Source organism: Phalacrocorax carbo, chromosome 12 (genome assembly GCF_963921805.1).
Source record: "Phalacrocorax carbo chromosome 12, bPhaCar2.1, whole genome shotgun sequence".
Classification (NCBI taxonomy): Eukaryota; Metazoa; Chordata; class Aves; order Suliformes; family Phalacrocoracidae; genus Phalacrocorax; species Phalacrocorax carbo.
In genome coordinates, this window is record NC_087524.1 from 4,981,100 (window position 1) to 5,003,346 (window position 22,247).

General features: G+C 40.1%; 1 protein-coding gene across 3 annotated transcripts in view; it reads right to left on the bottom strand.

The window, feature by feature from the left end:
• Nucleotides 1-301: 301 nt before the first annotated feature.
• LGI1 (leucine rich glioma inactivated 1) overlaps nt 302-22,247 on the bottom strand; it is a 34,731-nt gene continuing 12,785 nt past the window's right edge. For 2 of the 3 annotated variants that reach the window (XM_064463811.1, XM_064463812.1), the window contains exons 2-9: nt 16,105-16,554; nt 15,665-15,736; nt 11,672-11,743; nt 11,497-11,568; nt 7,217-7,288; nt 5,796-5,965; nt 5,208-5,372; nt 302-5,123 (exon numbers count right to left, since the gene is read on the bottom strand). In XM_064463811.1, the coding sequence (XP_064319881.1) occupies nt 4,306-5,123; nt 5,208-5,372; nt 5,796-5,965; nt 7,217-7,288; nt 11,497-11,568; nt 11,672-11,743; nt 15,665-15,736; nt 16,105-16,295 (1,632 nt within the window). In that variant the 5' untranslated portion in view covers nt 16,296-16,554 and the 3' untranslated portion in view covers nt 302-4,305. The remainder of the gene's footprint in view (nt 5,124-5,207; nt 5,373-5,795; nt 5,966-7,216; nt 7,289-11,496; nt 11,569-11,671; nt 11,744-15,664; nt 15,737-16,104; nt 16,555-22,247) is intronic. The other variant, XM_064463813.1, reaches the window with a different exon arrangement.

Genomic DNA, 22,247 nt, shown 5'->3' on the forward strand with positions numbered 1-22,247 from the left:
ACCTGGCTTAACTTCTGTCCCGCTGTGGCGGGGCCCTGGCCTTTTTGGTGGCCGATGGCCTGCTTACCACTCCACTTGTGTCACCGCTGTTGAGATTGGTGTCACGGGGGTGACAAAAGGACAAAATTGCCACAAATAGAAATCACGGGTGTAGCGCACTAGGTTTGTAAGCCTCTTGCTGTATTTTGCAAGAACTGGGTGATCGTGTGGTTTTCAGGGGTCCCTGCTGAGGAGGAACACATTATTTGTTTCATGGTAAGGAAAACATTTCCTTGAAAGGGAAGAATTCTGGACTCTTGAGACTTGCTGTGGGCTTATATTCTATCCCTAGTTGTAACATTTTGGGCATGCTGACTTCTCTGCTTTCTCTCGGTGTTATTATCAGTAGTGTTCATCAACAGTCTGAGGACTGTTTGTTACTTTGGTGGTTTAAATATTCTTTATTTTCCATTGAATACTAACACAATATATTGTAATGCTCATATACATAAATACAGCTGTTAGTCATTTAGCTTCCCGCTAGAACATATCAAAGCATATCACACATATTATTAACTATGCTAATAATTATTTCCCATCCTCAAGTGTACTTTGAATGGCTGTTATCACCCCTTCAAATAAAGTTAAAAAAATTAAAATAAGAAAATTAAGAGAAGTTATCATTAAAATTGAAATGCAACTCTAAACCAATAATACAATTTGTCCCTATTTCTGTTTGTTTTGTTACCTTACAGAACAAGATCTTTCCTTACTGAATTTTCTCCTTAGAAGGAAGAGTAAATTTTGGAATATTTTTTCAATGGAAAATAAGTAGAAACAAAAAACCTGCAAGTCCTAGACAATACAACATACAAAGAAAAAGAAGCTATACATGGTGTAATATCAAGTATTCTGAACGTATTTTATATATCCCTTCCAGAGTAGAGAAGTGTATATTCTTTCATATTTGTGCTCCATTAAAAATATAGTGAAGTATTTGTAGGAATACAATACAATTCCATTGACAGTTTTCTATGTCTTAGACATTAACATGACTAAGCAGCATCAAGGATCAGCAGTATCCATTAATAACCTTCAATACTGTCTTCTAGAATACTTTTAGTACTTTACCTACTCTGTCCGTCACAAACAAAATGATCAGGGAGTTTAGAAAATCCATTATAACCGCAAAAGACAACCAATCAGCCGCAAGTAACATTGACTTTGCTGAAAGAAATGGATTTTTTTAAACAACGTTTTAAAAAAGTATCAATGTATATATGATAACAGGTTCTATTTTAGTTTTTGTCTGGGACTTCCACTGATACCAGAAGGAATACTGAGCAGAGAACCAGGAGGGAATATGGCCTTATGCTGAGAGGAGCTGTTAAAATGCCCAGTCTCTGAAATTAGGAAGAAACAGCATAGGGAACCACCTAATGAGCCTTTATGCTCTTCTACGTTAAGGATTATGAGTTCTGTTCTAAAAACACCCCAGTTCCTTATGTAGTGCAATGAAATGCTATACTTGCACAATAAGAAACTGGCTGTAGTCCCTGTGAATCTCCACCTGACATAAACTGACTAGAGAAATGGATTTTCAAAAGAGAACAGATATAGGCTCAGCATTTTATAGTGAGTAGTTGACCTCCAAAAGTGACATAGGTATTAAGAACTTCGCAAATTAGTGCTTGACTACAGGTAAAATTCCCTGAGGGAACAACCAAACTGATAACAAGGTTGCGTAATTCAGCAGATTAATCCCTTACCACCCTCCACTGTACCATGGCTAGTTTTACAGGTATTGTGAATGTAAAATTCTAGTGACTCACACCCTTGCAGGCTTTTAAACTCTTCCTTTAAGGCCAGGAATAACAGTGAAATCCCATAAATCCGTCATATTATTTCAGAATAAGTTAACTCAGGAAAGAATCATAGCACAACTATAGCATAGGGCAAGTAGCTGGCTGGCTCTGAAATATAATTCCATGAAACATAACCTTCTCAAGGTACAGTTGAGAGGCAATACATTGGGGTATAGTGTTTGTAAATAAATGTTGGTAGCAGATTAGCAAGGTTATCCAACTCCACTTAAACTCAGCCAGATGTCCGTAATGAGAATACATAGACATTACCCATATAATTTGGTAGGGAGTGCATGTAGGTGAGTATAATGGGAGAAATCAGATTAAAATCAGTGCACATAATTCAACAGAACCTTAAGTAAAAGACCAAAACAAAAGACAGGATGAGGTAGAAAACACCTCAGGATTTACTGGTAGATTGGAGATTGGTTCATGACTTTCTGTTTCGTTCCTTTGCCATGCAAGGTGGTTTGAAGAAGAGATGGACAAACTGAGTTGGCAAGCACAGATGTGCAGCCAGCACTGAGAAATAAGAGATTATCTGGGTTCATCTGGGGTTTGAAATCATGCTCATAGAAAAGCTAAAAATGTATAAAGGAAGCCTGTCAAACAAGTGATGATTTATCAAGATGATTTTCGGAAATGTATTTATTAAGAAAAAATTTGGAGGTCTCAGCTGTGAAACATAGTTTAAAGTCTTTCTAGTCACATTGTAAATACTTACGGAATAGAGTTATTGAGGCAAATACTGACCAGAGCATAGGCAGCTATGGATGAAAAGGCATCAGAAAAATTAATTTATTAGAGTAGTATTGTTCACATGGGATATTTTTTTTATTTTCAAAAAACATTTAATATTTAAAAACCCTGTTTATTACAGAAGCATACTGTTTAGGACTGGCTTCTTAAAATATACATTATATGTCTTTCTTCTTAATGTTTATTTTTCTGCTGCAGGTGCTCTCAGCAACACCATAATGCTCTGCTGTTTTTGGGGTCTCTGTGAGTACAGGAAGCAGCCAGCTTGCATTAGTTAGCCTGTGTGATTAGCTGACAGGGATGCTGTGATAAGTCATGTTTGCCAATCAGCGCCTGTGAATGTTAGAAATGTTGGAAATTTGTATAAACATGCACAGTATTCATGTGTGTATTTTAAAGATGGCACTGGAGCAGAAGGCTCAGTAAGTTCAGGTGAAGTGCAAAGGTGTCTAAAATCAACTTGGGCTCTCTTCCTGAGCTGAATGGTCTCCAGCAGCAGTACAGGTTTCTCACAAGTGATGCAGTAGATGTATGTAAACAAAAGACTATTTTAACTTTGAGATTTTCATGCCAAAGTCAGACTTGGTGTAATTTAACAGATACAGGTAGCTTTCCTGGAGTTGCATATGCTGCGCCAACTGAATCTGTCCTGCCACATTCAAAGTTCCCTGAATTTCAGAAGTATCTGTTACTAAACTGCATTGCAGGATAGTGGAATAAAACGACTTCACATCCACTAGCTTCATTCACACTAATGAATAAATTCATTGAGGATTAAATAATTGCAGTTACAGTAGAAAGACTTGACAGGGACACACAGAATTCATGCAAGTGATGTGCGACAGTTCAGATACAGAAATGATCCTAGCTGAAAAATAAGCTGTGCTTCTGCCTTTCAGCACAGGAGCAGCCCCAGTGTCATACCAGGGGTTTGTTTTGTGCTGCTTCAGCATGAGGTGGAGAAAGACAGACCTTTACATTGCTTTGTATTCTGTTGATTTCTTTGTAAACTTTCAGAAAATCAGGTGCTTCCAGCTGTACGCAGTGCAAAGACCCATCCTATAACTGGTTCTGTACAACTGAATGCTTTTTTCTGGGTGGAGTCCTTTTTAAATCAGCGAAGCCTCAAATAAATGCAAGGTTATGTCCAGGTGCTAATTTATAGGATTGGGGTTCAATGCTGTATTTTTATGAAGAACTTCTTGGTTTATGTAAAACCCACCTGATCTTTGATATCGAGCATCTTCCATGCAGTACGAGACCGCACTGGACAATATGCCTTCTCGGGTTTATTTTATATGTGTATAATATATACACAAATAAAATGTATCACCTGCAAATAATATTTGGAATGTGAAAGACACAAAATGTAAACATTTTATTTGGCAGTTGTTTCAAACAGGTGAATAAATAAATGGAAAAGTACATCTTAATATTCTTTATAGCAACAGATGCAGTTGCACACATATTTACATATTGTGGATGCAAAGAACAGTTAATTTAATTTCTTTTTGTTAAAAAATGCAACTTCCAACACCACTAGACTTGACAATTAAAGATGAAGATACTAGTAATACTTTGTTCTAGCAATCTCAACTTTTAAAGGCATTCATCTGGAAGTAAGATAAGAGAGTCATCATGCATTTAGTTCATTTTGTCCACTTATGGTAGAAAGTCTGATGTAACCTCAGAATTATGAGTGTCATGCGCTTAAGTCAACTATGACATGTTTATAAATCAATGTAGTTCCCTTAAAACTTGAAGCAAAGAGAAAATCTCGTTTATCGATGGAGACATGTATGAAAGATCTTGGTGCCTGTACGTTTAATTCTTGAAACTTCACAAATTTTGCCTTTTCAGCATCCCAATAATAGACTTGAGTGAAAGAATAATCACTTCCAAGAATGGCATATTGATAATTACTTATCTGAAGCGGTTGGAATACCATTGACCCTCGGGATGGCATCCTTTGTAAATCCAGAAATGCTGAACCACCCCATTTCATTACTTTAGAGTCCCCAATAAATCTTGTTAAGCAAATGTATACATCCTCTTTCACTTTGAAATGTTTCACTGCATATGCATCTTCCATATCCTGGATATCAAAACGCTTAACAAATTCATTTGTTCCTTTGTTCCATTGATATATTACAGGTCTTTGGGAACTACTTGACAGAATTAAATGTGGTTTGCCGGATATTTCAAGATACTCGACATCAGTATCTCTGTACCAGGCGTGCAGAGACTGATGGGAATAAAATCCATTCCCATTCCATTTGTAAACCGTGGTGAAACCAGCTTTTGAACTGTCTGCAACAACAAAATACCAGTCTTCAGCAATCCTGAAAGTTTCAATGTCATTGGGTTTTCGGATTTTAAGGATCTCAATATCTTGAATTTTTATAAACTTATTAGCAAAAATATCTCTTTTATATATGTGGGAGCCTCCAAAGAGCTGTGCGACAATGACATACAGCTGACTCTCAATAACTATAGGTTTACACACAACAGTTGAAGTACCTATAAAAACAAAAGTGAAAGACAGGGTTAGCATTGCTTTTTGGATCAGCTGTTGTAACGTTATTTGTCGAGCAGTGTTCATACCTGTAATGTTGTCATAATTCCTGAACATCACTTCTACGTGGTCCCATTCAAGAAAGATGCATTTTCCAGTAAAAGGCTGAGCAATAACCACGTGTTCATCATTCATGTATGAGAAAGTATCTACTGACAGAGATTGGTATGGCAGGGACTGATAAACTTCAAATTCTGTAAAAGTGCACACAACGCATGATAATTACAGAGGTACTTCCCATACTGCGCTGAAAAAACATCTGCTTAACAGATACCAATTTATTACAAATTACAGTATTTCAATACTAGTCCAATTTTCCCATTGATGAAGGAGCCCTGCAACTTGTTTTTCAATCTTTCTCAATTGAAAGAGGTGCTGTTTTAAGCCCCAGTTCTCCACACCCTTAAATAGCGCGTTAAAGTCTGAGTAGAAGCTGCAATGTAAGACCCCACTCCCAAGTGATTCGCATGTCAGACTTACACCTGCACAGAATTCATATTAATTTTAGTGGAAGTTCCATCCAGTGTGCAGACTTCCTGCAAAAATGGACCTGAGAATAAAAAAATATATAGCTTTGACTTTAATTTAACAAGATTAAATAATTTGAAGCACATTACCTGTAATAATGCAATCGAATTCTTTTGGAGAGAGGCTATTGATTTTGCGCTTCTTATATTCTGGTGGGCTTTCACAGTAAATGTCTTCAACTGTTGCATTGGTGCTGCCCAGCCATTCCACTAACCATTTCAGTTTGCAGTCGCAATTAAATGCATTGCCTCTAAGATCTCTAAAACAAATAAATCATTCATTGAAAAGAAGTAGTCAGCTGATGGATTCCTCCTTGCAGAACAACACAAACTCGGCTCTTGTTAAATATGTGCCCTCTTGCTTATTCCCAATTGATGCCTTCCTGGATTAATTTGTCCTGACCCATAGTTAAATCTACATACCAGAAACCACACAGATTTAATTCTATTAAGGAAATCAAGGAGAACTTTACTCAATAGTCACTAGGAAATTTTTGTCGCTATCCCCAAGTTTACAGGTGCACAAAAGCCTAGCAAATTGTTGTTCCCATATTTCAGGAGGCTGTTTCTTTTGGATTAGCCTTTCTCGATAACAGCATTCTAGATAACAAAACCGGAATTAATGTAACCCTGTGGTCAGCCAGTCAGTATTTGCTGTCTCCTTTGGATATACTCATTTAGGGATTTAGGAGACACAAACAAAGGAGTTCTGTTCAAGTCTTTTACAGCTGTCTTCGGTCAGATTTCAGATCGTATGTACAGGAACAGGCAAGCGCCAGGACCAGGCTGTGAAACCACCTGGCCATGGTCAGTCATGCCAAGTAATGCTACCAGCTACACTGACCATCTCCACAACTTACTGCTGCAGCTCTACACAGTGAATTCAGCCTGCCTTGTTAATACGGGGAGCGGGGAAAGGATGTTCTGCACTCATTATCCCAAATCAGGTGAACCTGAATTTGGTGTGTAATAAACAGCATATTTCAGTGAAGCAGCCATAGGATTGATCTGTTCATCTATATTTCATATGTTTACTGGTATTTAAGTTATATATTTAAACAAGTTCATATTTTGGTTTGGTTGCAATTAGATTTAGTATGGGATACGGTACTTACAACTACGTGCTTTTGTGATAAAAGATAGCCTTCCCAGAAATTATCTGCACATAGAAATGTTACTCATTAAATATCTTCCATGTTCCCCTCATGCCATGCTCTCTCATGCATCCCTAAGGATACTTCCTTCTTATTCACGAAGTCTTAATGAACATGCAGCTCTCTTACCTAACTACTAACACTATTATTTATCTTCATAACTGGTGGAATTTTAAAAACTAAAGCAAATTATCAACCACAGTAGACAAGAACCAAGCCTACCCATACTGGGTAGTCTCTACCCAGTAATAAGTGCCCATTACTGGCTATCAGTTTGAATGGTTACTCAGAATGTCCCCTAAAATAATCTCTTTATATTTTTAGTATAATTAATAGATTAATTAATTGCTTTCTTACACATTTGTTAAAGAATCCAAGCCTTTGAATATGTCTTTTGGAAGCGATTGGAGATTATTATTTGCGAGGCTCCTGTAAAAGAAGACACTTCAGTATCAGTGCTAGTTCATGAAATTACACATTTTTGCAAGGTGTGATGCTGTGTGGGTTTGTTTTCTTAAGGTAAAGAACCCAGGTACTCTCCAGCACTTAATTCTAAAAGAATGCTTTTAAGAATAGCTCATTTACTTTGTGACTCTTTCTCCCATAAAATGCCATACCTGCTTCTGCTTTCCGACTCCTCAGCAGCCTCGCAGCATTTACAATACTTCGCTTAGCAGGGTAAAAAGTGCAATCACCTCTGGTGTTTTGCCAATGCCATTATTTTAAAATGGTTAGTCATGATTTGATCTACTGATGTTTTCCGTATGAGATTCCAATACGTGGTGTTCATATTACAGCAATTTCCCCGCTTTCTGGAAATCTCTTCTGGAAGCAAAATCTTAACACTAGGTTTCATTCCATTGGATTTAGGCTTAGCTCATAGTTTTTGGAAATATGCAGTAATAGACAAGAAATTGCTGATCAGCGTCAATATCCTTCCTGGAATGTGTGTGCGCGTGCGTGCGTATGTATGTGCGAGACCAGCAAAAAACGGCCATTAATTCCCAATTTCTAATGTTGGGAAAACTCATTTAAATTCAGTGAGTATTCTAGCTAGTAAAAGTGACAGGGAAATGCAGGCAGGCTTTGAACAAGAAATATATTACATTTCAGTCAGACACCGCTGTGTGAGTCCACCAAAGGTCTGGGTGCTCCAAGATGTCACCAAGGGCATGACAGGAAAAGAATAATGTAGGTTATAGGTTACACCTCTTTTGATTAACAAAATTATTTACTACTTATGAGAAGAAATGAAAATGGAAAGAAATCATTCTAGTTTAAAGTCCTGGTTAGAATCTGTAGCTAGTAAGACCTAGAACCTCTTCTGTTTTCACTTGTAAACATAAGAGCTATATTTTAACTACTATTTCCCTACCCAATCAAAGCCACTTAGGCATAGAGTTAAATTCAAGAACAGGCCCAGATGCACTGTGTCTACTGCCTTGTCTAAAATTAAGTGTTTGCCTTATCAGGAATAGTAAATACAGGATGATGCCATTAGTCCATTCTGACTTCACCACTCTCAAAGTACATCTGATTGTAACACTGTTTGGTGTAGGTATCATGCGCTTCACTTGGGCTTAATTTTACACTCGAGCAATTTTTTAAAAGTCAGGTGACTCGTGGAGAAAGCTAAGTCGACTTGCAAGTTGAGGCAGGTTTAATGCCCTATATATTCTTTATGAGCTGGCTATAGCAAACTGAAAGGGATGATGTGCTTGGAAGTACCAGTGGTTCACCCCTGCCGCAAGAATATGACTGACAGGAAAATTTACACAATACTTATGCATTTGCCAATTTTTGGGTGAAAATTATGCGTTTTGTATTCCACTGTTAAAAGCATATATTAGAAAACACTGGCTTGCCTGGATGGTGCTGTACATGGTATTTGGTTTATAATAAGAGAGTAAAGGTTGAATCAAGCATGCAGTTAAGCTTATGGCCACAGTTCTGAAAGAAAGACAGTCAAAATGATATCTTGTGAGTATAAATTATTTTAGAATCCTAACTGTAAGATTTTGACATCAAATTAGTAAATTTGTTAAAAAAAAATAAGCTATTTTTCTTTAATTTTCCTTTTCTTAAAACTGCTCCAAGCACAGCATGAATTGTGTTGCATAACGATAAATACTAGATGGCTCTATTTTACAATAAGGACATACTGTAATTATCACAGTTAATTGCATTATAAAAATACAAATGTTTGGATAGCTTACTGCATTGCAAAAGTTATGTTGTGAAAAGGAAGCGAGCAAAATAAATAGAACAAAGTTCATCTCTAACTTCGTGGCAGTCATTTGTATGCTTATTTACTATGATGCTTTTAAATGTATTTTATGTACACAAGTAGTCTCCTGTTTCTTAAATGCAAAATGCCTCAGGTTGGCAAATGCTTATTCTTAACGTGTATGTGCAGTTTTCCCCAGAGGGTGGGGAGTGGTTCTGCAAGCAGATTAAACTAGTCACATTGTGGGGTTAATGGACCTGCCTTTGCAGTTATTTTCTGCAAATTTCTCATTGTCTTCGTGAGTAGCGCTCCACGCGCGATAGCAGCATGGCGCACAAATCTGCGTCCCAAGAATGTGCGTGCAACCACATGCAAACCGCAGTGGCTCCTCAAATGTGCTTCTCTCTTTTGTATATGTTTTCTCTTAGGAAACTGCTGAAGCATCCCTAGAAACCAACGTAACAGGCAAGACAAGATGTTACTCTTGGACTGCATGCTCTGTAGAGAAGAAACTGTGCCTTCCTCTGTGTTAGAAAAGCAATTTGCTCACTGGCAGCAACAGCTACTAAATAAGTAATTGAATATGATAAATAATGTACTGGACCCATTTGTGAATATAAAGCTATTCATGTGCATAAATATTTTGAAGATAGGGTCCCAGTTACCAGCCTTATCCAATTATCTGCCTTTTTTAACAATGCTGTAATCATGCCTATACCTCTAATATGGATTTTTATGGGGTGTGTGGAGCCTGTTTATATACCGGTTTCCCTCTCCTCTCTCCTTTTCCTCAGACCTAGAGCCATTCTATAAGTAACTGTATATACACAAGCAGTCACAGTAGGCTCAGTTTCAGCCAGCTGAGAGTCTTATCTACTCTGACCAAAAAGGGATAAGTAAAGTGGTTTATGGTACATTTACTATATGGGGAAAGATGTGGTGAACTGCAATTCAACTACTATATTTATGCATTAACTATTTCAAATGGAACCTTTGCTTTCTCTCCTGTGCCAAAATGTAGGAAAGAAAAAGTTGTATGACCCTGTTTCAAAACCCTCTTGGAAATTATTGTGTTAAGGCCAAAAGGTCAGAATCCACTCCCTGCCTATGACACACACCCCGAGATATATGCTTCAGAATACAAATGCTCAGAGCTGGGTATAAACCCATGTCAGGCACACCCCAGACGTTTTAGCTTCCTTCTTTTACATTATTCTTGTATTTTTAGCGTTTTCTTACAGTACATGTTGTATCTTCAATAAATTTATTACTTGCTAAAACAAAATTTTTGTTAAAAGATAAACTTGATGTAAGATAAAGAGACAAAAGCCTGTCTAAACACTATCTTGCTAGGTCAGAGCATGAGGATGCTACTCCTGTGTTTGCAGTGAAATGTTACAGGTATTTGTTGCCAGTGTGCATTGCGCCTGCTGTGCACAGCGTGAGAGAAGCCTCCGTGGGCGTGAGCATGGGAAGCGTTGCTCCCAACAGCCACATTAGCATCCAGAGTGCCTTTGACTAATTTCCCCTCTCAGCTCAGGGTGAGGGGGCTGCAGCATGTCAGAGGGCAAGGGTCTGACCGCATTTGCAGGACAGCTGAAGGGCTGAGCAGCAGCAAAAGGCATGTTAAGCAGACCCTGGTGTTGGTACGTGACAGACCCTGACCATGGGGCGATCTGGCTTGTGCGCAGCAGAGGGCAGGGTGCAATGCAGGGCTTTGAAGCCAATCCTGTCGAACTGTAACAGCTGATATGCTGGTGACGGTTAAGTGGAAGAAGTGGATCAGTAAGTCATAATAAGAGCGTCTTGTTGCAACTCTTCTATTTAAAATTGTTCGGAGTGGGAATTTTCAAATTTGATTTGGTCAAATTCTGCTGGGTACAGGCACTGGCTGAAGTGGACATGGGTACAGACAGCGATGGCTGGTCCCAGCTACAGGGGTAATTTTCTCCTGGCTCCACACCAGACGGGGGTAGCCAGGAAGAAGTGTGCGTCCACCCCTCAGCCTCTCACCACGGTGGCACCTCAGCGCTGACCACAGCTCCCACCTTCCTCCTCTCCAAGTCCCACACTGGGACTCACCTTGTCAGTGCCAAGCTTTCCAACCCATCCTGCTTTCTCCCTGCTCCTACACGCTCAGCTGGAAATCCCCAGTGCGCTGAGCAGAGAAAGTTGGGGAGCTACTGCCAGACGTGTACCGCGTGGAAACTGTTAGGGTCTTGGCCTTCTACATGTACCACAGTTTGGAAGTCTTTGGTGGAAACACAAAGATTAGCATTCTAGTTATGTTACTTTTAATACCACTTAAACAAACGTGAACAGTTATATATCAAAATGTGAAATTAGACAACACAGTGGTCCAGTTACTATATTAAATATAGCAAGCAATATATTCAACCACTTTACTTACAGGTGAATTAAAGATTTCAGTCCTCTGAAAGTATTTCTTGAAATTGACTTAATGCTGTTGTTCTCTATGAACCTGTAACGGGTCGTAAAGTCATTCTGGTCAAAGCAATGCCTGGAACTTGGAAGCCCACCCACTCTATTCAATAATGCCAGGAAATACACTTTTGTCCACTCACAAATATTCTAGATGAGGAAGGCCCATGAAAGCATCATCACTTATAACATCAAAAGTGTTCGATGTAAACAACCTGTGTAAAGAGATGCAAAACAAAAGACTATTAGGTTATTAGTGTCTTCAGAAAGCGGTTCAGCACGCCATGGTAGGCCAAATTTCCACTGCCTGGTTTCGTGGTTTTGTCTGTGCAAGCACTACAGGATCATAAGGCTGATATAATGCACCGTAGTCTGGTGCAAAGGGAAGGATCCAACAACTCCTTGCTTTGCAAACTGGGGCCATCTGATAAAATTCCATTGACTTCTGTGGGTTTGTCATGCCAGTGAAACAGCGGGGTTGTACAAGCACTACGGGAGACACACTTGGACGGCAACAAAAAGTTCAAGTACTACAGAGGTCTAAATTGACTTGAAGAAAACTTACTTTTGATGACAATATAGGGAGAGTATCCATCTGGTTTGCCAGACACCATGTTGAATTTGCACCACTGACAGCCAGGAAAATCCCTTAACTTATGATTTAAACTTGTGAGCGTATTTGACCTGAGGGTACTGAGAATTTATTGAGAAAAAAAATGAAAAATCTCTTAATTTAGTCAGTGCTCAAATTGGAACTATTTTTAAGACCACATTATACCTGCTGGAGATAGCCCTTAGTGTGTGCATGTATTTTTCATCCATCTAGCAGGAAAAATACCAGCAACACATTTAATTTTATGTAATTTTGTAAACATTAAAAGTGGACTAGCATTGATTTTTCCATCTTTATTTATGCTTATCAGCCATGCTTACATCTTTCTGTTGTAGTTCAGCTCTGGACTGCCACACCCTTAATATAGTGAGGCATTGTCAAGTACGATGAACTTTACCCCAGTAGAATACTAGATGCACAGCTATATTTTATTCAGTTGGACCTGATGGATAAATAGATTTACACTATGACATTCAGGAATTCAAGATTTCCAAGTATGAATGAATACACTTAATGAGTTAATATCTTATTTTGAAGTTTGCATTAAGAATAAATTGCTGTTGAATTATTTTCTCATTTGGCTGTTGAAGACTGTGCTTCTTCCGCTTTAAATATGTTCCTATATATGTACAAAAAATATAAGGAGGACATTCTTGCCTTTTGTTGGAAACAACAAATACTTCTCTTAGAGGAAATTAAGTATTTTAATAAAATTTGTGAAACAGAAGACCAGTTTAGTAAATCTGCTGCCTCCAAGTAATTTTACTTTTCTGAGGCGATTTCACTGGCTAATTTTTCCTTTTCTGCACTCTACCCTCCTTGTAATTTAAAGAACAGGGTGACATCTCTTTAAATAGTATAGTTATTTTAGAGATTGCGAGGCTTATAGCATAGGTCTTGCGCTTGGTGAGCTCATTTGTCTCCCATCTCATACCTTACCCCAGTGGCCATATCGTGCGTACTTGAGGCAAAAAGTGGCTTTTCTCCCACTCCTTGACCTTGAACACCAGATTTGCTTGATCTGTGACCCACCAGCTAGCTATTTCTGGGACAGAGGCTGAAGATACTGCACTGTGGCTATATGGCTTAGCAGGAACTGTATGCTGCTAGCAGGTATGGATCCTGGTGCCATGATTACCTCCCTTCTTTCTATGGGCTTTCATGTCATCAGTTTATAAGGGTACCCTCAGCACGTTGCTGATACATAGAGTTACAAGTGCTGGAGATGAGAGCAGGAGATTTTCTCAACGTTTAGGGAACACTCCTGCTGACACTTCACTGTAGCTGTGTGGGTCCTTCGTATTTTTGTTGTCACATGAAGAGCACAGAGTGTGCCATCCATACTATTAAAGAAAAAAAGCTTTCCTGGCCTTGGACTTAGGAGTAGTGTTTAGCACAATGAGACCATGACTTTTCCAGAGACCATTGCCTCCGCTACAGTCAAAATAGTAGCAAATAATAATAGTGGCAGATAGCTTCCACTCTTAGAAATGTGTGACTGGCATACTGGAGATACCAAGTTACATTTGGACTCTAAAAATGTAATGCTGAAGACTATTATGTAAAAATATGCATAGGTTGCTAAATCTTGCTATTGGCTAAATTAAGCCTACCAATACAGCTATAATCATGCAAAGCTAAAACTTACTTCAATTTTTAATTAACCTGAGTTTTCCATATTCTTATTTTCCTTGCTGTCTTCTGCCAAAGGCGAAACTTTTTCTTTCCCACTTACAAACTGGAGTATTGGCCCCACAGATACAATCCTGCTTCTGTGGTCTCTGTTTAAGGAGTCATTTGCCTTAGATCAGCATCCTGACTTTCCAAAGATGGCAAGCAGCTCAGCTACCATGTTAGAAATACAGCTGGAAAAGTGTTCAGCAGTATTTTTAGAAATGCTAGGTAGCAGAAGTAATCTGTGGATTGTTTGCACCATTTTAACAGATCTCTTGTCAAAGCCCCTAAGGGAACAAAACCTGCTTTTCTGGGGTCAGAGCTTTTGTTGCAGCATTGATTAGCAGCAGCTTAAACCATGCCTTTCAGTGAAGTATACAGCAGCTCATGCAAATTATTGCCATTGCTGAAACACCAAAAGCCATGGCCAGAGACACAGACCCCACTGTGCCGGGCACTGTAATAACTCAAAATAAAAAGACTGTGTCTGTCCTACTCCACCCTACCCAGTTCTGCCTCCCCTGGCAGTGAGATCGCTAAGCGTAGGTGGCATATCGTAGCCAAGAGAGATGATGTCCTACTCACTCTCTTCAGATACAAGCTGCACCAATGCTGCTATTTCTTTTTTTCCTTCCTTTGAAAGGCCCATTGCAGCAATTATGTGAAATGTGTCCCTTTTGTGATCTGTGACCACCTGGGAAAAGCTTCTCTTGAATAAAGCACCATGGAAAAGCATTTAGGTTTCCATAGTAACTGCATTTACCTATTTACCCTGTATCCAAAATTGTACAGTACGTCTGCACCTCCTTATCAGCTCCACTTGAGGTAGCAGAGTACAGCTAGGGTCAGGGCTTCAGCTACCCGGGCACCAGCAGTTTAATTTAACAGCCGTAGGGCTCCAACACATCAACATTACACCTCTGGCCACATCTAGAGTGCACGGGAAGTCACTCTGGGACAGACGAACAATTTTGATTTTGATCACATCGGGGAGTCTGTCTTGCTGGATTTCTGAGACAAATCTGGGTGTGTGTCAGGCTGGCAGCACATCCACTATAAACAGTTCAGGTTACACCCCCTCTACCTCCGTATAGCTTGCAATTATATAATCATATGCCCACATTTCTAGGAAAGCCTGTGAGCCTATAAAAGCCCTATCTAGAAATGCATCTATTATTTAAACATCCCAAAATATTCTCTTTCTGCATATACTTCATAGCAGTATTTGATTTTGAAATAACGGCTTAATTTTTTTTAATTGGAAGGAAACCTTCATTACTTTTTTGGTTTTTTTTGAAAGAATATGAAGGAACAAATAGGGTCAAATCCAGGCGCTATGAAGGCAAAACTCCCACTAAAGTGACTAAACTTCCACAGAAGTCAATGGCAAATTGACATGAAAAGGGACTTCAGGACCTGTCCCACTGCAGTGAAGGGCCTGATCTGAGGGGTTCTGAGCTCACAGTCGATGGGAGTTGCAAATGGGCAGCTTTATATTGGATTCAGGCCCCAGGACTGCAGAAAAGAAACAAGAATAGTTGTTGCAATGCTCAAATCCCTACTGTAATGTTAATTAAAGTATGATAAAGATAGCATACGTTCTGTCACTGAAAGCTTCAGCATGTAATCATTCAAAGTAGCACTGACAACAGATAGCCTCGCAAAATACTAAGTAGATACACTTTAAAAAAAATTAAACATGCACTATCTTTCAAATTGCTAAAAAGTCTTGTATTTTGTCATCTAATGAATCCTCTCTTGCTGTTTCTTATAAAATTAATACTGAGACCCTTTCTATAATATTTATGGATACATATACATTTCATAATATCATATAAATATTTCTCACAGAAGCTGCAGAGATGGTGTGAGCAAAAAACTCCCTTCTGGGATTTTAGTAAAAGCAGATCTCACAAAGGATCTGGAAAGAAGAAAAAAACAACCTTATATTAATGTAGTCTTATATATCCGTGGTTATAACACTGATCTGGTCATCACAGAAAAATTTATTTATATAAGTAAAAAAAAAAAAAAGAATGCTACAGATTTCATGTAGTATAGAAGTATAAAATGGGATGTGTGCACATACACAGACAAACAGACAGACAGATGAAAGAGATGTAAAAATCAGGATTCAAGGATGCAGCACAATTTTAACACATTAGCTGATGATTCTGAATGCTGGAGGTACTCCCTGCAGCAAGCATCCTTCCGTATGCACTGAAAACACCACACATCCTAGTTCATTTTAAATCATAAATTAAATAACCAAATGCTTACAGCCCTTACAGTGAGATAACATCAGGCGGAACGCTGCGAGGAATAGATCTGGCATTTTCACATAAAGCATTATCTTTGGTACAAGTACACCAGGCAGGACATTTTGGCTTCACTGGTTTCTTCCCTTCAGTCAGCAAAAGCACAGATAAAAGGCATAAGAAATAAGCAATTCTTCTAAAGGGTCTGCTGGCATTTCCCATTCTTTTGATCCGCTCTCGTTCCAGCCAGTTGAAAGAATATCCCAAAACATGAACAGGGGTTCTTTATTCAGCCATTGGATGTCTTTCTATAAGTCCAGGTCAATATTTGTCTCTGCTTTCCCAACCCTTTTCTTTCTCTTTCACTCTGTTTTTGTAGACAGAAACCTGCAGCTGATCTGTATGTTTCCACTCACTCAGGCAACGTACTGCTCAGAGAAGAGACCTGCGAGGTGCTGTAAGATGGGGAAAATCCAACCGGCTGAAGGGAGAGAAAAAAAAAAAAAAAAAAAAAAGACTTGCATCACCACAAAAACACTGAGCACAACACAGCATTAGATTGCAAAGTGATGTAACTGAGAAATACACTGCTTTCTGTTTTCACAGGGAGGCCCTTTCCCTGTTACCAAAAATAGTACAGCATTATGTTTTGCTGGTGGGTGGGTGAGTGGGTGTGGGGTGGAGTGTATGTGTGTGGGGGGAGAAATCAGTCATCTCTTACTGGATCCCTACAACCTCGTGAACCTTGGAGAATTATGCTTCACATACTGCAAGCAGCAGAAGTAACGGCAGTATCCACAGGAAAATGAAATCAAGTGAAACCATCAAAAGCATTGCTGCAAAAGCTGTTAGATTAATTTTTATCCTTAGCCCTTATTGCACATATTTGTACCACTGAAAAACAAGCTGCCACACATGGAAAATATTACAATGTATGAGAGAATGCCTACAACTGTCATTCCTAAACAAAATATTTAGCTTTTTTTTTTTTTTTAAGAAAAAGACTCATTCTTCTTTGAAACATGTTTTCTGAGCTGGTTGTTTAAAGTGGACCAAGCACCGTTCAAAATGGTCAACATTAATTAAAAGTTAATTTATTTGCTAGGAGACTGGTTTGACCATTTTAATGGAAAAAAGAAAATTGTTATTTAAACACCAGCTATGTTAAAACTGTAGTTAAGAATGGACCTTCTTTGAAAAGTGACAGAGCAGGGACAGATCTTGATGAATCTTTACAGTACCGCCTGGATGCTGCAATGGAAATCAGTGCTAGGTGCAGTATGAATATTCTGTAAAAAACAATCCTCAGCCTGAAGACTTTACAGTAAACTACATTAAATATTTTATAGGGAACTTAAGCAGCACCTAAGTGTTATTATATAAAGAATGGTAAGACAAAACTAATGAATGCCAAATAGCTGGAGAGCCATATGGGATGATTTTATTTTTTCCAATATGGGATTGCTATTAGAGGAGTTTTGCAAATTTTAATAGGCCTTGACACTTCCCCGTCAGACTGGCAGCACTCTTTGCGTTACACAGATCACAAAGTCTACTAGGGTCGACCCGATGGTACAGAAGTTTAATGCAATCACACTCACTGTTGGCTCCTTCACGTAGGCACTGTCTCCTCACCAGGAGACACCTGTAAAACAGAAGATTTCTCTTCGCTGCTGGGTAGTCCCACTTTGATTCCACATGGCCACCTGGCCTGGCCCATTGCTCCTGCTCTACAGGCCATGAAAGCTCAAGACCGACACTGGGCCACGTCTGCCTTCCTCAGGAATGATGCCAACAAGGCCCAGCGCATACCAGATATGGGTGCCCAGTGGGAATCTCAGATGCTGTGCATGGAAGATGGCAAAGGGGGAAAACAGCCTGCAAAACTGCAAGAAACTCAGCGTACGGACACTAGGGAGGCCCCCAGCACTGCTGAGTCCTTGCCTGGGCGGCGGCGGAGGTCTGTCCCCGTGGGCTGAGAGGAGACCTGCAGAGGTGGGGCTGCATCCTCTGAGGGACTAGGGGTGACCAGAAACATCCGGAAGGCTCTCAGAGGCAGAGGGCTGCCGCTGAAGGCCCTGCTGGGAGCGGGCTCTGGTGCATCGGCAGGCTCCCCGCCTGGCACCCAGGCCTGCGGAAAAGGGCAGCTCGTGCTTTCTCAGCTCCTTCACTCTCTGCGGTGTGTTTTTTTCAAAGCTCTTTATTAATTTAAGTGCGGGCCCATGTTTTTGCTCATCAGGAAATCTTCCCTGTCAGCATTCTCTCCTGAAGCAGGATTGACTTCAACTAGGAGTGACACAGAGCTGCGTTATGTCTGAGCCCTTCCACCTTCTGTAAGAAAATGGTACAGAATTACAGTAACCAAAGCACTGAAATCATTATAAAGCAAATGTCGGTGCCTTCCCCTGGGTATAAAGGTTACTTCTTGCTCTGGAAATGATCTAATTGTACAGTTGAGAAGGGAGCTGGGTTTGTGGGACTTGTATAAGTAGGGTACACTATCTTCTCCCCTCTGTGATGTCCAAAAGCACAGACTTTGGTGAGGTGAGAACAGAAAATTCTCTAACTTTTTGCTGAAAGAGGCCTGTTGTTGTTTGTTTGTTTGTGTGTTTATTCCTGGCAAAGCTACCCATCGCCATGGCAATATTTTGCCATTGATGGTGTAACCCCATGTTTCATTTCCTTCGGCTCATTCACTGAAATCCACCATCAATTACTTAGGCATTTCTTTTTAGTTAATACTCCAGCCACATTGTGAACCTCCTGAAAACTTTGCAGTGTAGCGGTTTTTCAGTAACAAAAGCACATTCTGCAGCAGGGCAGTAACCCGACTCCAGTTTTGTCCGTGCAGAGAACTGCCTGGAAGTTAGTTTTCTGCTCCAAACTACATGCCAAAACAACCGCTTTTTCCAAAATTGCAAATATTATGAATATTTATAACAGCTCTGTCAAAAAAGAGGCGTAAATCACATTTTCCAGGGCCCTTTTGTGCCGAGCTCAGTATCTCATTTCTTGCTATGTAGTAGTTTAAAAACAAATTGGTTTGTGGATTTTTCAGTGGCATAGCTGCTCTCCGGCCATTGCAACATTTGGCTCACCCTTTACCTAAGCCACCACTGTTTGTCTTCTGGCTAACAGAGCAGGCAGTTGCCTGCTGTGCCCACATCCGAGCGCCAGTCTCTAGGTCCTTGCTAGCTTGTTCTTGCTGGTGCTTCGGGTACTGATCAGGCACAATGTGATTCAAAATTTATTTATTTTTCTTTCGGCAAGGTTTCAGCAGGAGGGCCTGCGTTACTCGGTCTGCTTCCTGTCATTTGACAAGGTTTTAGCTGAAAAATCTTCACCTTGCTGTGCAATGGAGGTGCTCGCTGACGGACATGCTCCAGTATGGGCAGGGATGTACTGTGCTTCTGGCTGCCACTCAATTTCGGTACTGAGCAGGCCAGCAGGTCCCGACAGTCCCATGCGAGGCCACCCGCACACCGGCCTGGCCTCCTGGTACCCTGGCAGCCTGGTACCCCACTGCCCTGCTGCCCGCTGCTGTGCGCTGCCCAGCCCCTTGCCTGCTCCCTCGCCAGGCCGCTTCCATTTAGCCATAGCAGGCTTGAGGAGAAGCCCCCAAGGAGAAGAAGGTGTGGAGGGCAGGCGGCGTGCACCCTGGCTTGCCTTTCACCTTCCCCATGCTCCTCTGGGGCCCGCTACAATCTCTGCCCTCTCGGTAACAATGGAGAATCATCCACTGCTGCACCAAGCAGAGCAGATTTTAGTATTTCCTGTGCTTTATTAATAGGTTGTGATATTTCACCTCCTTAATTTTGACCAGAGCTAAATAAGCCTTAGTGACTGATTATTTCCCACATATTCACTGTATACGGTAAGAATCAAATAGGTTATTTCTTCCAGTGTATCCAAATTGTTCGGTAACAACTATTTTTATAATAATCAACCATCTAATAACAAGCTTGGTGCAAGTATATGATGGTCAAAATTAAAGATACTTTTGCTAGTTGTCATTGGAGGTATTCACCACCTAGTTCTTTGGTCAGACTTAGCACAACTTTTGTAACTCGCTTTCTAGAGCAAACATATGCATTTATTATTATTACTATTACTAACAATACATTTTTAGCAAGTATTCTCAAATATCTGGTTACAATGTGAATACTTCTATGAGTAAACCTCCTTGCTAAAATATTTGAGGAAAGCAAACACAGTCAGAAGAGCCAAAAATTATTTTTAAAAATATTTATTACTTTGAGGGATTAACTCTGCTCCACTGACTATATTTGCGTATTTGCATTAGCCCAATATGTTTTCATTACCAACATATGACAAAACTTTAATAAGCTTCCTGTGGTTTCATACTGACTACATTTCCCTTTGCAGATACATATACTGTTACGGTTATCCTGTATCTCATCCTGCTTTTAGAAAACTGTGTTGTGCAGGATGAGCTGCCTGTGCATATGTGGCCTAATCCAAAACCCATGAATGGGGATGGTGAGACTTCAGCAAACTTGACTGTGCGTGGTGTTAAGCCCATACGATTACCTCACACAGATGTGCAATAATCAGAATCACATCCCAATATTCACTAGTCTCCTAAAGAACAAAACATTGTCATTGCTATGTTACTACTGTGTTTGGAGCAGAAGGATTTTCAGATCAAAGGCTCCTACAAACATCTCACGAGCCTGAGTTTTCGCTCTCCCAGTGGCACCCTTTTAACCAATTCTGCAGCACGTGGCAAATTTAAAGCAGCTGAGACCGAGGCTGTACTTTCAATAAACACAGAGTCTTGTGAATTCTAGGCAGTTCTGAAAAGACTATGCTTCCTGGTGGATCTGGCACCAAGAGCCATTGCCAGGAAGAGGCCTTCTGCAGGTTAGGTGTAATAAAACTCAAGATGCCCTTACAATAGCTCATAACACAGAGTAGCTTGGGCATGATCACAGGGCTGCCCAGAACTTTCTGTTTAGAAAGTTCTTCTGACTTTGCCCTGTCCTGTCTATACAGGTCTGTATTACGGACATGCTTCTTTACTGCACCACAAGTTTCATTAAAGCAGAACAACCAGGCCAGTCCCTGTGTCAAAGAGCTGAGGAAATGGCTACTTAATTGCTGCCAACTTTAGAGGAAAGAAAAATTCAGAGGGTGGTCTCCTTTCCCTTGCATAAAGTAGCCAGTTCACAGTTCACCATGGAGTGAGAAGTGATCACCTCTGAAGAGTCAGGTCTTAGCTCTCATGGCCAAAACTGCATGGTGATGCAGAACACCTGTTCCACTGAGCGTATCCTGGTGAGTGTGCAGGTGCCTCTAGGACTGCTCGCTGGCTTAGGTACACCAGAATTTGACCAATGACAAAAAGTATGTCAGGAGAGATGTCTGTTACCTGACATACCTTATTCTTTAAGAAAATCAGGTGCGCAATGTATTTCATCCAAAGAGAAGCTAGGCAAAATTTATCTATGTTTAGGCTTTATTTTGTAATAATCAAGAACTTCCGACATCTTTATGATTCTTGATGCTGTATTTTAAATTGCAGGTTTTTCAATAGTATAGAATATTAGAAATTACCTTAGAAGCCACTTTAAAGCTATAGGATTTCTACCCCTTGTGATTTTTGAATGGCGCTCTCAGGCTGGGAGGGACCTAGGGAGGACACCTCATCCAAGCTCCTGGGTAACCAAGAAGGATAAAGGCTAAGAAGCTACGTATGGAGTATCCAAAATGTACTCTTTTGATATCACATGGCTTTTAAACCAGTATCACAAAATTCTAAGGACCTAGTCCATCACCTTTGAACAGCTGATGTTGACAATACTGCTAATGTTAAGTGTGTTTACACGTTCAGCAGGATGACGGTGCATTCCGGTCTGACCATCTTCCAAGGCAGGCTGGTAAGTGCCACAGCTTGGTAGCTTTACCTTATTTAAGTAAAGAAAGAGAACAGAAAAAACTATCAAACAGAAAAATCCATTAACTGTCCTTCAGGTCAAACATGGACATAACCTCAGCTATTGGACTGGCCCTTCACTATGAGAAAGATCTGATAAATCCTATCGATCTTGTTATGTATTGACCCTCAGTTTCCTCTGGGTTGTCTATTGCTGCTCCTCCAAACGAGGTTGGTTGCCTGTATAAATCCCAGAGCTGGGATTCCTCAGCTTTTAC